The sequence below is a fragment of the Mytilus galloprovincialis genome, chromosome 1 (genome assembly GCF_965363235.1).
Source record: "Mytilus galloprovincialis chromosome 1, xbMytGall1.hap1.1, whole genome shotgun sequence".
NCBI lineage: Eukaryota > Metazoa > Mollusca > Bivalvia > Mytilida > Mytilidae > Mytilus > Mytilus galloprovincialis.
This window is the reverse complement of record NC_134838.1, coordinates 110,856,339-110,870,930: the sequence shown is the minus strand read 5'-3', so window position 1 is coordinate 110,870,930 and position 14,592 is coordinate 110,856,339. Positions and strand designations below refer to the sequence as shown.

Here is a 14,592-nt window from a genome sequence, read left to right as displayed (position 1 = left end):
TCAGTAGACCAACTACGAACTCCTCAAATAGTGGTATTCTCTCTACAAGTAGGCATAATATTAAATTTTCCAAACAAAAAAAAAATATTTGTGAAAAAATTATGTGTAGGCACGTGCCTAAAGTGCCTAACGGCAGCTACGCCCCTGCCCACTTTTCACATCGCACATAATTTAAACATTTAATCTGTATGGTTGGCAAAGGTTCTAAACACCTATATCAAACAATTTGAATAACCAGCAGAGGACTAAAACTTTTTAACCGGATTGTTGTGACAAAAATGTCGGTTATTGATTTGGGGATGTATGGCGGGCGGGCAGGCGAGCGGCAATCAAATGTTGTCCGTGCATTAACTCATGAACCGTTCAACCAAAGCTTTTAAAATTTTAATATTTTGTTACTGACAACTAAATGAAGGTCAAGTTCAATAATGGAAATTTTGACTTTTACCGTTCAGGAGTTATGGGTCTTGAAAGATTGAAAAATGGAGTTTCCAGTCGTGTCTGTGCATTTACGCATGAACTGTTCTACCAAAGCTTCCCAAATTTTAATATGTTGTTACTGATGACAAAATGGAGGTCAAGTTCAATAATGACGATTTTGACTTTTACCGTTCAGGAGTTATGGTTCTTGAAAGATTGAAAAATGGAGTTTCCAGTCGTGTCCATGCATTTACGCATGAACTGTTCTACCAAAGCTTCCCAAATTTTAATATATTGTTACTGATGACAAAATGGAGGTCAAGTTCAATAATGACGATTTTGAATTTTACCGTTCAGGAGTTATGGTTCTTGAAAGATTGAAAAATGGAGTTTCCAGTCGTGTCCGTGCATTTACTCATGAACTGTTCTACCAAAGCTTCCCAAATTTTAATATGTTGTTACTGATGACAAAATGGAGGTCAAGTTCAATAATGTCGATTTTGACTTTTACCGTTCAGGAGTTATGGTTCTTGAAAGATTGAAAATGGTGTTTCCAGTGGTGTCCGTGCATTTTCTCATGAACAATTCAACCAAAGCTTTTGAAATTTTTATATGTTGTTACTGATGACAAAATAGAGGTCAAGTTCAATAATGTCGATTTTGACTTTTACCGTTCAGGAGTTATGGTTCTTGAAAGATCGTAAAATGGCGTTTCCATTCACATTGTTGCATTTACTCATGAACCATTCAATCTAAGCTTTTCAAATTTTAATATGTTGATACTGATGACAAAATGGAGGTCAAATTTGATATTGATGATTTTCACTTTCACCATTCATCAGTAATGGTTCTTGTGATATTGCCAGGACACAAATAAATGTTAATAAATCCGGTTTACTGTCGTTGTGACAGCCTCTTGTTAATAGTTAAACTTTCTTTTTTTGGAATCATACACCTGCAAGTAATTAAGAACTCTTTTATTTTATTTTAATCCTCATAGGAAGGCCTCTGACAGACTGAGTGAGCCTAAAATCACTAATATCAATAGCCGATAACAAACAAGTTAAAGGTAAATCATTCAGTATTATTACCAACAAAAGTAGTTCATGCTGTTATGGAAAGGATTCTAGATCAAAAACATACTTATAATTCCATGGGGGAAAAAATCGGAAAAAGACAAAGACAAACCGCAGTATACAAACACAACATATATACTAAAGTCTGAGCAACACATAACCCACAAAAACTGGGAACAGATAGCCTAGAACTGAACCGAACTTATCATAAACAACATTGAGACAAGTTCATGTTCATTCAATTGCCACCATAGGAAAATAACAAACAAATCTCATCCCCACTGACATGAAAATTAAAATAAATATCATTCAAAAATAAAACTGGTTTACACAAGATTATACATTTATTAACAAACAATAATAATGCACCAATTATTTCAATCAAACATCTTGTTAAGAAATTTTTTTCATTCTTATACAGTAAACTTGTCTTCAAACTGAAAGACTTGCTCCTTGTTGATGTGCTACATATTTCTGCCTATATGGGTTCAGGCATAATCTTAAGACACTTGTATGATTTAAGATCCATTTCAACCTGATTTATGTTGTACTCAGAATTGAAGTCGCTTTACCAGTCCAACTGTAATATAAAAATATAAACAAATCAAATAAAAAGTTGTTTGTGTTGTTTATCACTGAATGATATTCAACAAATTTCTTGGAAATACAGCCATTTTCCATTATATGTTTCTAGAGACAAGATGAATTAACCACACAATCTAATTTTACAATATTCTTACAAAATTATTGGTGACATTTTAAAAACCTAACTATTATTTTTTTCCTAACATTATCAATGATCCATGACAATCAACCTCAACCTGAAAATTAAAAATAAGGAGATGTGGTATGATCGTCTTTGAAATTATACACCAAAGTGTAGTGAAGCGCATGTAAGCAATTATAGGCAACTGTAAAACCTTTTATGAAATGTATATTTATAGGTAATAGGTTTGGAAGCCAAGCAATTTTAACAATAAATGTTTTCTCACCTGAATCTTGTCCTGTGAATTTGCGTTTTAAGTTTGGTTTTTGCTCTGGTGGTTTTCCTGCTTTAGGTAACAGGTGACCTGGTGTTGGTGGAGGTTTGTTACTAAAGTAATCCATTTTCAATGACTGAAAAATAATTAATATCAGTGAAATGGAAAAACAAAGATTATGGTATATCCGTCCATGCATGTCACACACAAAATCAGTACATGCACAGCAAAAAACACAAAAAAATGCAAAAGTCACATTGCTTTTATTGCTGTTCTTCATCTCAAAGTCACAGTAAAGCATTCAACAAGGAGCAAAAAAAAACAATAACCTCACTGCAAGTTTAAGTAATCCCTAGCAATTCTTTGCAAAAATAATTTGGATAGACTTTGTACGATGCAGTTTATTTATATCTTGTACTTTACGGACGGTGTAAATTTACAGAAATAAACTGTAGACATAGATATATGTCTCACTGGTGCTTTTATAGTAAGAATTGTTCCTCTGAAAATAAGCTGATGTTTGCAACAAAATCTAAATAATTGTCCAGAGTATTGCCTTTTTAAAATTTTTTATCTAACATATTAACAAAAATGTATAAATTTACTTTAAAATTTAAATTATATCCCCTATTCTGTGACCAAATGCATAGAGAATAACTAACCTATAATAAGTGATTGCTGGTCAAGTCTTGTCCAAAACTGTAGACAATTGTTTTTACTGCCATTAAAACCCATTTAATGCTAACAAAACAATTACTGTCAGTTGAAAGGTCCACAGTGACTTTGAGATGAAACAAAAGCTAATTTTCCTTGTCAGCTATGTGTGGAGTTTTGTGTCATAAATGAAAACTTCTCATTGATTCCTTTCTATTAACTATGTTTCTACTTACAAGTTAGACTTTTATTAAGCAGTTGCTCATTGGGAATTCCAAAAGTTACCTTTCAAGAGATATGACCTCTTTAATGAGTTCTCTATATCAACAGCAACATTTGACATTAATCAACAAAGCAGCATTTTATATATACCTCTGTTGCTGAACATCTCTGTAGTGGATCCATGGCCAGTAGTTTTTTCATTATACATAGTAAATCTTCTGTTCCAGCTATAAACACATCTTTTAAATCATACCCAGGGAATACCTTAAACTTCACAAAGTCTGGTAAATCTTTCATACTCTGTAATAATAAACATAGATCATTCCCTAGAAAATATCTTAAACTTCACATACATGTAGTTTAGTAGATCTTTCAGTCTCTATTAGTCTGTAAGATAAAATCTAATATCGGATCCAGAGAATATCTTAAACTCATTATACATTTGGTTAAGTAAATACGTCATACTAAATATTATAAAACAAGAACCATAGCCTGGGAATATGTGAAAACTTCACAAGCATTCTTCATGTGCTCATCTTTGCTCTGGGCTCTATTGTTGTTAAGTCAACATCCAGTATAAGAAAACATTTGTAAGTTCACCGATTCTATATCTAAAGGAATAAATAATCCTTATCATATCCGCTATTGTCCTTGATTCCTCTTATGATTTACTTGATTACCTTTATTTATAAAAAGTAAAGGTATCACAAAGGGGGTTGAAAAAAATGAAAACCCTGTATAAAGGTACATGTATCTGCTGAAATAATGTTAGCTCTATACTTACTGCCCATGTTTCCTCAGATGGTGTACCTAACATCTGGAATATTCTACTTAACTGGTCTAAATCTGAATCGCCTGGTAAAAATGGTACCTGCAAAATCATAAGTCTTAAATATTTATCACAATTTAAGCATTTTCATTAAGATAAAAGAATAGTTTTCTTAAACAATACATATAACTGATGGTGTATGGTCTTATTCTTTGTATAATTTGCCATGTATATTACAGATCTAGGTGTGAATAAGTTTTCGCAAATTTTAACTAAATGTTTACAACATACAGCCGACAACACATCATCTGCATTTAACTCTTATTAAAAGGTCTATATATAAATGCATCCCATTTTGGAATAAGTTTCACTGTTCATGAATGTTAAAATCTCAAAAGAATTTTGTCTATAAACACAGTACTCTTTAAATATTATATTTGTTATATTTTGATCCACTTAGTTTTAAAGTTATCTTATTCCTAACGTTCTTCAAGCTAGTTTGGGAGTTATCTCCTCCTTTTCAGCCAGCACGTTCAGAGTTATTCCCCATTATCAAGGTAAAGCTTTGATATCATTTAATTCTTTAAGTCAACATTTGACCTTCTTTTCAGTTTTTTATGCTATAAAGTTATATATTATTCAGGCTTATTCTTCAAATATCCTCTGTTAAATCTTAAATCATTTTCCAAAAGTATTTTCATCTTCTCTTCTGAACAGGGATGTAAAGACATTTTTCTGGATAACAGGATTGGGCCTTTATTATTGATTTTTAAGCAGAAAAACTTTTCATTGAAAATTGCTAATTAATTCAAAGTCACTAGACAATGACCTAGGGGGCAAGTCCTCCAAATAGTTGTCAAACAGATATGTACAAATACTAATGCAACTTCATACAAAATATAAATGATCCATTACAAGTAGTTTCTTGCAACCTAAGTAAGCAGAAAACTTGCTGTTGCCGGAAAAGCAATCTGTATGTCTCACCTTCCACGACTTTTGTTGCAGGTGAGTCAAAAACCTAAATCTTAACTAAATTTCAAAATCAATAAAGGACTACCTGTAAATCAGTTTTATCTTGATATGCTCCATGATTGTCTAAATGTTTTTATTGTTTGTGAATGCATGTATTAAAATGAGATTAATGGAAAAACTACAAGAGTATTTATCAGACATGGTTTACATTCTGTATTTATATACTGCTCAGTACCTGTATTTATATACTGCTTGGTACCTGTATTTTTGCAGTAAAGTGTGAGCTTTTTCTCTGCACTGAAAGCCTCACTGTGAAATTAAGATTAAAAACCGAAATAAAAGTACTACTTTTTTGCTTTGAGTTTTGTCAAATGTTGTGTATGGGTTTTGTGTCGTGATATTAATACACAATACCTTCAAATGACCTAATGGGAGATAACTCATATTTTATTGGGAATACACAAAGTAAAAGTTCTCTAAAAAATACAGCACAATGTGTCTATAATACAAATCCATATTAAAGTAAAAGTTTTTACAGAAAACATCCAAATACCAAAGACTCAATATTAAGTATAAACAAACCCTTGGTAAAATATCTGTCAGTCAATATCCTACTTACTCACTTATCTATATCAAGAAAGAACAAACCCTAAGTAAAAGCTCTGCCAGTATACATCCAACTGCCCACATGTCTACACCAGTTCCATATTGCCTTGCTCCAAACAAAAGTTCTGGACATCTATACCACCTAAACAGAAAAAAACTTAACTTAAACATTGGCAAAAAAAAAAAGTTAAAAAAAGAAATTGTAATGTGTAATATAAATATAAATATCAGAGGAATGCAGTACTTTTGTCTATCGTTCCTGTATATTATTATCTTCAGTTGTGTTTTTTTACATTATAATATTGATTTTAACTCTGTTGATCATCTCTATTCATTGATCATAATGACTAAAACAGGATTCAATCACTCAGTGTACATCCACTAGGACTTAGTATAATTACTTGCAGTTAAACAATCCAATTTATTTAATTTCTTGATCAGTATACACACTAAGAATCGGTAAATTTACTGGTAGCTTAATCTTTAAACTTACCTAGTAACAACTTGATTTGTATATATTCTTGATGGTGATCCAAAAAATTTAGCCAAACCAAAATCTCCCAACTTTAGTAAGCCCTGATCATTGATCAATAAATTATTGGGTTTCAAGTCCTGAAAAACAGATAGCAGATAGTTTTTTCTATAAACCAACTAATTTTGCAGTTTTTTCTATAAACCAACTAATTTTGCAGTTTTTTCTATAAACCAACTAATTTTGCAAGCCATTTATTTTCGTAAGAAAAAAAATTCTGGGAATAAAAAATTTGTTAGGAAAATTTAATAACTTGGATCTTTTCTTGACCAATTACATCAAGTTAATTCGAAAATTGTGAAATTAAGTTGCCACAAATTGGGCTAGATACTAAAAAAAAAAGTATCTGCGAAAATAAATTTATTTACAGTATTAAATTTGATTTGCACATTTTCTCTTGTATGTGTGAAAACATTTGAAGTATCTACAATCCATGCAGGGGTTCTTCTACTATATTTACCCCAGCACCAAGGCCCAGACCAAAATCAACAGGCAAAATCATGTCCTGTCACTTTTATTTTTCTCATAAAAATAATCATTAACCATGATAATGGGTGAAAATATTTGTTGAAAGAGTAAAACTATAAATTATATTGCTGCCCTAAGTTTATATGTGTATGGCTATAAGTATATAGTGTCTTCAAACACATTGTCAATCATACCAAACTTTATTCTGCCAAAATAAAACACTCTATATAGATGAGAAAGAAAGACAAATCAATACAATATTCCTCATTTAGTATATGCAATATCTTACTCTGTGTAGAATCCAGTGATGATGAAGGTATTCTAAACCTTTTAAAGTCTGTAATATGTAGGATTTGATATGACCAGGTGTAAGTACAATTGTATTGTCTTTGATTATTATCTGGAATTTATCATGTAAAATCAATAAATAAATATATGTATAGCAAGTATTTACCTAATTTCACTGAGTAATGGTCAACAGAATAAAAAACATGTTTTTCCCTGCACTAAACAAGAGTGTACTTTTGTTATCTTGTAGAGTATTTTAATATGGGTTTATGGATTATATTCATATATATTATAATATAAACTGTTGGACCATTCAAAAGTAGATATATCTTTATTTTTTCCATTTGTGCATGAAATATGATCAAATATACAAACAAATAGTCAGTAGTATGTACTATTAAGTGAATATTTCTCATGTCATTTTTTTCTACCAATCAGTCACTGAACCATGAAAATGAGGTAAAGAAAAAATGAGATAATTAGGATTCTGCTTACAAGGTATGCAGCTTTCAGGTCCTTTACCATATAGAACGCTTTAAACTAATAGTTTGTGCAGCCATACTACCTAGGTCTAAGTTGTGGAAAGCTCAGTAAAAACATTTTTTCACTTTTTAAAAAGATACTAATTAAAATAGTAATTATGCTATAAATCTGTCAAATGGGGAACTGAAAAATGTGATAAAGATTTCAAATTTTTTTTATTGGGATCTGAATCAAAATATTTGCTACTATGAAGTCCTACTTTGTCAATAATGAAAAAAAAATCTTTTTACTTTATCTTTATGTTTAACTTCATCTTTCTTACCTTAGTCCTTCGTGTTATTCTACTAACTAAAGTTTAGTCTTGTCTGTTTTTATCTACTAGATCCTTGCAAACTGCTCTCATAAAATATGAGTAGAAACAGTTGCCTTTTTGCTATATTTTGTATTAATAAAACAAATAAGAACACATAAACATATAACTTAATTCATCATACCTCTAAATCAGTATCCATGAAATCAAACACTAAACTGACGTTTGATCTATGTCCAAATACATCTTGTAACTGAAATGAATACAAAATACAATTATGAAAAGCATCCAGAAAAAAAGCAATGTATTAATTTAAAGAAATAACATTTCATTGTTGATCATTGTTACAAAACAATCTAGTTGTCTTTTCAGATTTTTTTGTTGTTAAGGGGTTGTTGTCTCATTTACATATACAGTATATTTTTTTTTAATTCATATTTCCTAAAAATCAAAAAGAACAGATATAGTCAATTGTAGATTGTTGTTTGCTAAATATGATAAATGTTGAATGCATATGCAGGATGATTTGTAATTTAAAAATTACATATATATACATATCCATAGAGGTTAATATGAAAGTTTCACTTCTTACACCTATAATATGGTGATGTTTAAGTTCTTGTAGAAGTTTAATTTCTCTCAATGCTGTCCTGTTTATACCATCTGCAGCTTCCTCTCTAGTACCAACTTTTATCTGAAATGTATTTCACAGAGCTTTATCTTTTAGGAAATAAAAAAATAATTTAATTTAATGTTTCACACATCTAAATGGAGATTTTATTATATATCAATACAATATAGAGGTTGATTTATATGATAGGAATATTTTATTTTTATCAGTAAGTTATTGTCTTTATTTCTTTTTTAGATTATCTACTATTGATAATAAGGCTTCTCAAAAAAAGGACGGACATATGCAAGACTGTAGTCAATTTTTATAGTCATTTTGATTATCTTATATCATATTTGATTATCTTGTCTCATATTTTACGAAGTACAAAAAATGTAGAACCATTAATATGTTTTTTAATATATGTATTAAATGTGTTGATACATGTATGTACAACTGACCTTTTTCACAGCAACAATATTTCCTGTCTCAAGGTCTTTAGCCTTATATACTGTAGCAAACTGAAATAAAAAAAATTCGTAAGGGTTCCACGGAACCCAGTGTCTCGCCTACTTTTGCTGTTAATCGCAGACTGAACAAAAATGAGGAAAAACATCAATAAAAATTTCCCTCTCGATACTGTCTTTTGATTGAAAGAAGCTTCCAAGTTTGGTAAAAAATCCAGGATAGTTTATGAATCTAATAAATGTTTTATAAACTTTAACTGCAGACTGTATGTAATGTTAACTGGAAGAAAAACTAAGTCCATTTATAAGTAAAATACGGAAAAAGTAAATTTTTTTTTTACAAAATTTACTTCTGAATAATATCTTATGATCAGAAACAAGCTTTTGTCTAAGTTTGGTAGAAATCCAGGATAGTTTAAGAACATTATAAAAATTTTAAAAACTTAAACCACAGAGTGAATGTTTTGTGTCTGGCAAAAAAACTAAGTCCATTTATAAGTAAAATAGGGAAAAGTGGAAATTTATTTTTACAAAATTTTCTTCTTGATACTATCTTATGATCATAAACAAGCTTCTGTCCAAGTTTGGTACAAATCAAGGATAGTTTATGAAAGTTATTAAAATTTTAAAAACTTTAACCACAGAGTGAATGTAATGTTTCCTCGCAGAAAATCTAAGTCCATTTATAAGTAAAATACGGAAAAGTGGAAATTTATTTTTACAAAATTTTCTTCTTGATACTATCTTATGATCATAAACAAGCTTCTGTCCAAGTTTGGTACAAATCAAGGATAGTTTATGAAAGTTATTAAAATTTTAAAAACTTTAACCACAGAGTGAATGTAATGTTTCCTCGCAGAAAAACTAAGTCCATTTATAAGTAAAATACGAAAAAAATGGAATTTTATTTTTACAAAATTTACTTCTGGATACTTTCTTATGATCATAAACAAGCTTCTGTCCAAGTTTGGTAGAAATTCAGTATAGTTTAAGAAAGTTATTAAAATTACAAAAACTTTAACCACAGAGTGAATATTTGTGGACGCCGACGACGACGACGACGGAATGTAGGATCGCTTAGTCTCGCTTTTTCGACTAAAGTCGAAGGCTCGACAAAAAACCAGTCAAATCATGGCAAAAATTAAAAAAAAAATAATTGACAAAAGAGATATTAATGTACGACACCTGAAGTAAGTGTTACCCACTTCTACTAAAAAATACAAATAATATCGAATAATGGGGTTTTTAAAATATAAAGAATAGAGAATAACAGGCAAAATTTATAATTATAGAAAATATAACATGAAAAATTAAAGAATACAGAAATGACCATGATGAAACCTCATCCACAACTTTTCAAATCTTGTACAAAAAAAATCGATGCCTCCCCCATCTGTTCAGTATAAAAATTTGACAACACCCCTGTTCCATTCTAAAACCAGGTGCTCCACAGGGTGCAGCTTTATACGACCGCAGAGGTCGAACCCTGAACAGTTGGGGCAAGTATGGACAAAAAATTCAAGCGTGATACAGCTCTGAATTTGGATTCATTGTGATCAAATTTTTGACATTATATGGGTTTTTTACACAAAACAAATGTCAAAATTTTACAAATCAATTAAAGATTTCTTCTTCAAACTTATTTAAATCTAAAATTAAATAGTTGACACAGCATAGGTTTCTGACACAGAATGAATGTGGTCTAATGAACTTAAATTTTTTTTTTTTTTGCCTTTGAGCAATTCACTATGCTGTTGAATATTAATCCTCTCAAAAAAATGTTTGAAGAAATTTTCTTTTTATTTATGAAATCTGAAATGAGAAAAATTTAACCCCCCCCCCCCCCCCATTTTTTTTTTACATCCCCCTTTCCCTTTTTCCAAAACTGATATCAATTCAAATTTCTAATGGAGTTTGCAACAATAACTACTCTTTTAAATACATCATAAAATATTAAAATGTAAAATAAAGTGCTTGTTGTCACTGAATGGTGAAGATTGGTTGGTAGTAAAAGTAAATATACATTGTATATTGTATAAAACAATGATTTAAGTTGATTCAACTACTATTCTGAACAAAGAAAGATAACTCCAATTGAAAATTTCTTGTTATTGCACAAAATTGTGCAATTAGATATTTCTTGCTATTGCGCAATACTGTGCAATTGAAAATATCTTGCTATTGCACAATACTGTGCAATTGAAGATTTCTTGCTATTGCGCAATACTGTGCAATTGAAAATTTCTTGCTATTGCACAATACTGTGCAATTGAAGATTTCTTGCTATTGCTGAATACTGTGCAATTGAAAATTTCTTGCTATTGCACAATACTTAATATGATAATTTTGGATCCTGATTTGAACCAACTTGAAAACTGGGTCCACAATCAAAAATCTAAGTACATGTTTAGATTCAGCATATCAAAAAAGCCCAAGAATTCATTTTTTGTTAAAATCAAACTTAGTTTAATTTTGGACCCTTTGGACTTTAATGTAGACCAATTTGAAAACGGGACCAAAAATTAAGAATCTACATACACAGTTAGATTTGGCATATCAAAGAACCCCAATTATTCAATTTTTGATGAAATCAAACAAAGTTTAATTTTGGACCCCGATTTGGACCAACTTGAAAACTGGGCCAATAATCAAAAATCTAAGTACATTTTTAGATTCAGCATATCAAAGAACCCCAAGGATTCAATTTTTGTTAAAATCAAATGGACCCTTTGGACCTTAATGTAGACCAATTGGAAAACGGGACCAAAAATTGAGACTCTACATACACAGTTAGATCCGGCATATCAAAAAACCCCAATTATTCAATTTTTGATGAAATCAAACAAAGTTCAATTTTGGACCCTTTGGGCCCCTTATTCCTAAACTGTTGGGACCAAAACTCCCAAAATCAAACCCAACCTTCCATTTATGGTCATAAACCTTGTGTTTAAATTTCAAAGATTTCTATTTACTTATACTAAAGTTATGGTGCGAAAACCAAGAATAATGCTTACTTGGGCCCCTTTTTGGCCCCTAATTCCTAAACAGTTCAGACCTTAACTCCCAAAATCAATCCCAACCTTCCTTTTGTGGTCATAAACCTTGTGTTTAAATTTCATTGATTTCTATTTACTTATACTAAAGTTATTGTGCGAAAACCAAGAATAATGCTTATTTGGGCCCTTTTTTGGCCCCTAATTCCTAAACTGTTTGAACTAAAACTCCCAAAATCAATCTCAACCTTCCTTTTGTGGTCATAAACCTTGTGTCAAAATTTCAGAGATTTCTATTTACTTAAACTAAAGTTATAGTGCGAAAACCAAGAATATGCTTATTTGGGCCCTTTTTGGCCCCTAATTTCTAAAATTTTGGGACCAAAACTCCCAAAATCAATCCCAACCTTCCTTTTGTGGTTATAAACCTTGCGTTAAAATTTCATAGATTTCTATTCACTTTTACTAAAGTTAGAGTGCGAAAACTAAAAGTATTCGGACGACGACGACGCCAACGTGATAGCAATATACGACGAAAAATTAAAATTTTTGCGGTCGTATAAAAACCAGTAAAATTTTATAACAAAAATATCTTTTTTTTTTAAAGTCTGTGGATTTCTAAAAAATCTTGGTTTTATTTGCCACAAAATCACCTTTTTCTATTAAATGCAATGAACATGATGAAACAATAGGCCAGTTCCATTATACGGTTTTCAGACGAATCTGCCATGTGACTTCATCACCACGTGATAAAAATGCATGCATAGAAATTTCAAACACATGTTGAGTAAACGGATGAAAAAGTTTTATTTTATACTGCACAAAATATTTGGTAAATTAAAACTAAAAGGATGGTTACCCTCCCTCATTCATATGGCAATCACGATTATGTACTTACGGAACATTATTTCTTTACTATCTAAGTATCTTACAGAATGACAATTGTGAATGTGCTGGAAACTTTTAATAAAGCAGGGATACAGGCGTGTCTTCTATCTTGTAAATGATGTTATAAAAGCATGGGAAATTGACGATCTTTTCCGGTGAATTAAAGACATGATTCCAGAAATGACCTATAAATAATGCTTTGCATGAAGTTTCCCTTTGGTATACGTACAAAATGGCTCAGCTCTATTATTCGTTGTTTATGTTGTTTTGATACTATTGCATTTTGAAAATTTGACATGGCTAAAGAAATTGTCATAATCCTTATTTATATTCAGAAAAATTATACATGGTAGGAAAAACATGAATTTTTAAAAAATCTTTTTCCTGAATGCTATTGAAAAAAATTTAGTTTGGGTAGAGATGGCATACAATCCCCTGATTTACGTTTCAAGAATATTATTTTGCCATCAATAGAGTTACCTGTCCTTCTCCAAGAAAGTCAAGTTTTTCATATCTTTTCAACTTTTCATCAATGCCCATATTTTTTAACAGGAAATGATCAAACTGTTGCAGTTTTAGAGTGCAATCCGGATAAGACCTTGAAAATATCCGAATTGGGAAGGTAACGTTTGTTTTTTAAAACAGAGTGGATGGGGTTAAATGATTAAAGAATAATGCCTTTAAAAAATGAAGATTAGAGAAAAAAAGGGGTTAATTTTTTGAAGAAGAGAGAAAAAAGGGGTGAAAATTAAAAGTTTAAATACAGAATAACAGACCCCCCCCCCAATCCAGACCCTCATATATACAATAATTTATTTTATTCCATATTGGTATTATTTTAGTAGGTTTCTCTATATGAATTGGATTTTGAATAAAAAAGCATATTCACCTGAGAAAGTGTTATTCACGCGCTTTTACATGCAACGTTATGGTAAAATGTTTCATGTAAAAAAAAAATTGGTATATGTTTGTCATTAGATACATTTTCTTCTCTCGGACTATAGAATAAAACAATTACTGTCTTTTGTTTCGGTAAATATGGGGTTTTGTTGACTTTTGAAAAAATGATATTCACTGAGGCCGTCGGCCTCAGTGAATATCATTTTTTCAAAAGTCAATAAAACCGCATATTTACCTCATCAAAAGACAGTAATTGTATAATATTTCTGTTTTAACCAAAATATTGTTAAAATATTAACTGTATAATAAAGAACAGGATATTTTCTACCGCTATTTGTAAAGGTTTTTTTTAAGGAAATAATTTTTAAAATAAGTAAAAAAAATCTGCCACAACAGTTAGATTTAAGCTGAGACTACTATAACACTAGAATCATATTCAAAACAGTGTGGCTGTGGCCATTGATTGACGACCTAAATTATCCCATTGACTGGGACATATTAGGTGAACGTTTCATTTTTTTTTTTTTTTTTGCTGTTTAATTTTGACAGCTGCAAAAATTATCGTCCTAATATGATCTGTCTACTCTGATATTTTTTACACCTGTTTTGGTGTTATTGTCCCTGTAAGAAAAGCTTTTAAAGTTAAAATTGGCTCTTAAATAAAAAAGGAGCCAGGTTTAATATATTTATTGCAAACATTATTTGCAGCACAAAAAGAGTAACTGAAGAGTGAGCAAATGAAGGTAAACATTAGCTAACTGATGGTGTACTGTTTCTCTCTCACCAGGTTAGGCATACAATCAAAGGATGTGACTCTTGTTTTTCATCACCTAGCGTCCATCATCGGTCATCGACTAATAACTTTTACAAAAATTTTCTTCTCTGAAACTGCTGGACTAATAAATTTAACCAAACTCGGCCACATTAAACATTGGGGTATCTTGTTTTAAGAAA

The 14,592-nt window shown here is 30.6% G+C and overlaps 1 protein-coding gene across 2 annotated transcripts; it reads right to left on the bottom strand.

Moving 5' to 3' along the window:
• Positions 1–1,821: 1,821 nt before the first annotated feature.
• On the bottom strand, positions 1,822–13,313 carry LOC143051349 (cyclin-dependent kinase 7-like). 2 transcript variants are annotated; one of them, XM_076224288.1, is made up of 11 exons: positions 13,219–13,313; positions 8,852–8,911; positions 8,373–8,474; positions 7,965–8,033; positions 6,989–7,099; positions 6,193–6,311; positions 5,742–5,841; positions 4,137–4,223; positions 3,503–3,652; positions 2,489–2,612; positions 1,822–2,076 (listed from the first exon to the last, which is right to left on the bottom strand). In XM_076224288.1, the coding sequence occupies exons 1-11, from the start codon at positions 13,276–13,278 to the stop codon at positions 2,048–2,050; spliced, it is 1,011 nt and encodes a 336-aa protein (XP_076080403.1). In that variant the 5' UTR covers positions 13,279–13,313; the 3' UTR covers positions 1,822–2,047. The 2 variants fall into 2 exon arrangements, with proteins under 2 accessions (XP_076080403.1, XP_076080408.1); XM_076224293.1 differs by lacking the exon at positions 6,989–7,099.
• Between the last annotated feature and the right edge of the window lie 1,279 nt (positions 13,314–14,592).

Excerpts from the sequence above, each read along its gene's own strand:
- LOC143051349 (XM_076224288.1), bottom strand. The coding sequence starts at position 13,278 with ATGGGCATTGATGAAAAGTTGAAAAGATATGAAAAACTTGACTTTCTT. Across the intron at positions 8,912-13,218 it reads ACTTTCTTGGAGAAGGACAG|TTTGCTACAGTATATAAGGC; the intron begins GTAACTCTATTG and ends TTTTTATTTCAG. Across the intron at positions 6,312-6,988 it reads ATCACTGGATTCTACACAGA|GACTTGAAACCCAATAATTT; the intron begins GTAAGATATTGC and ends TCTGTTTTTCAG.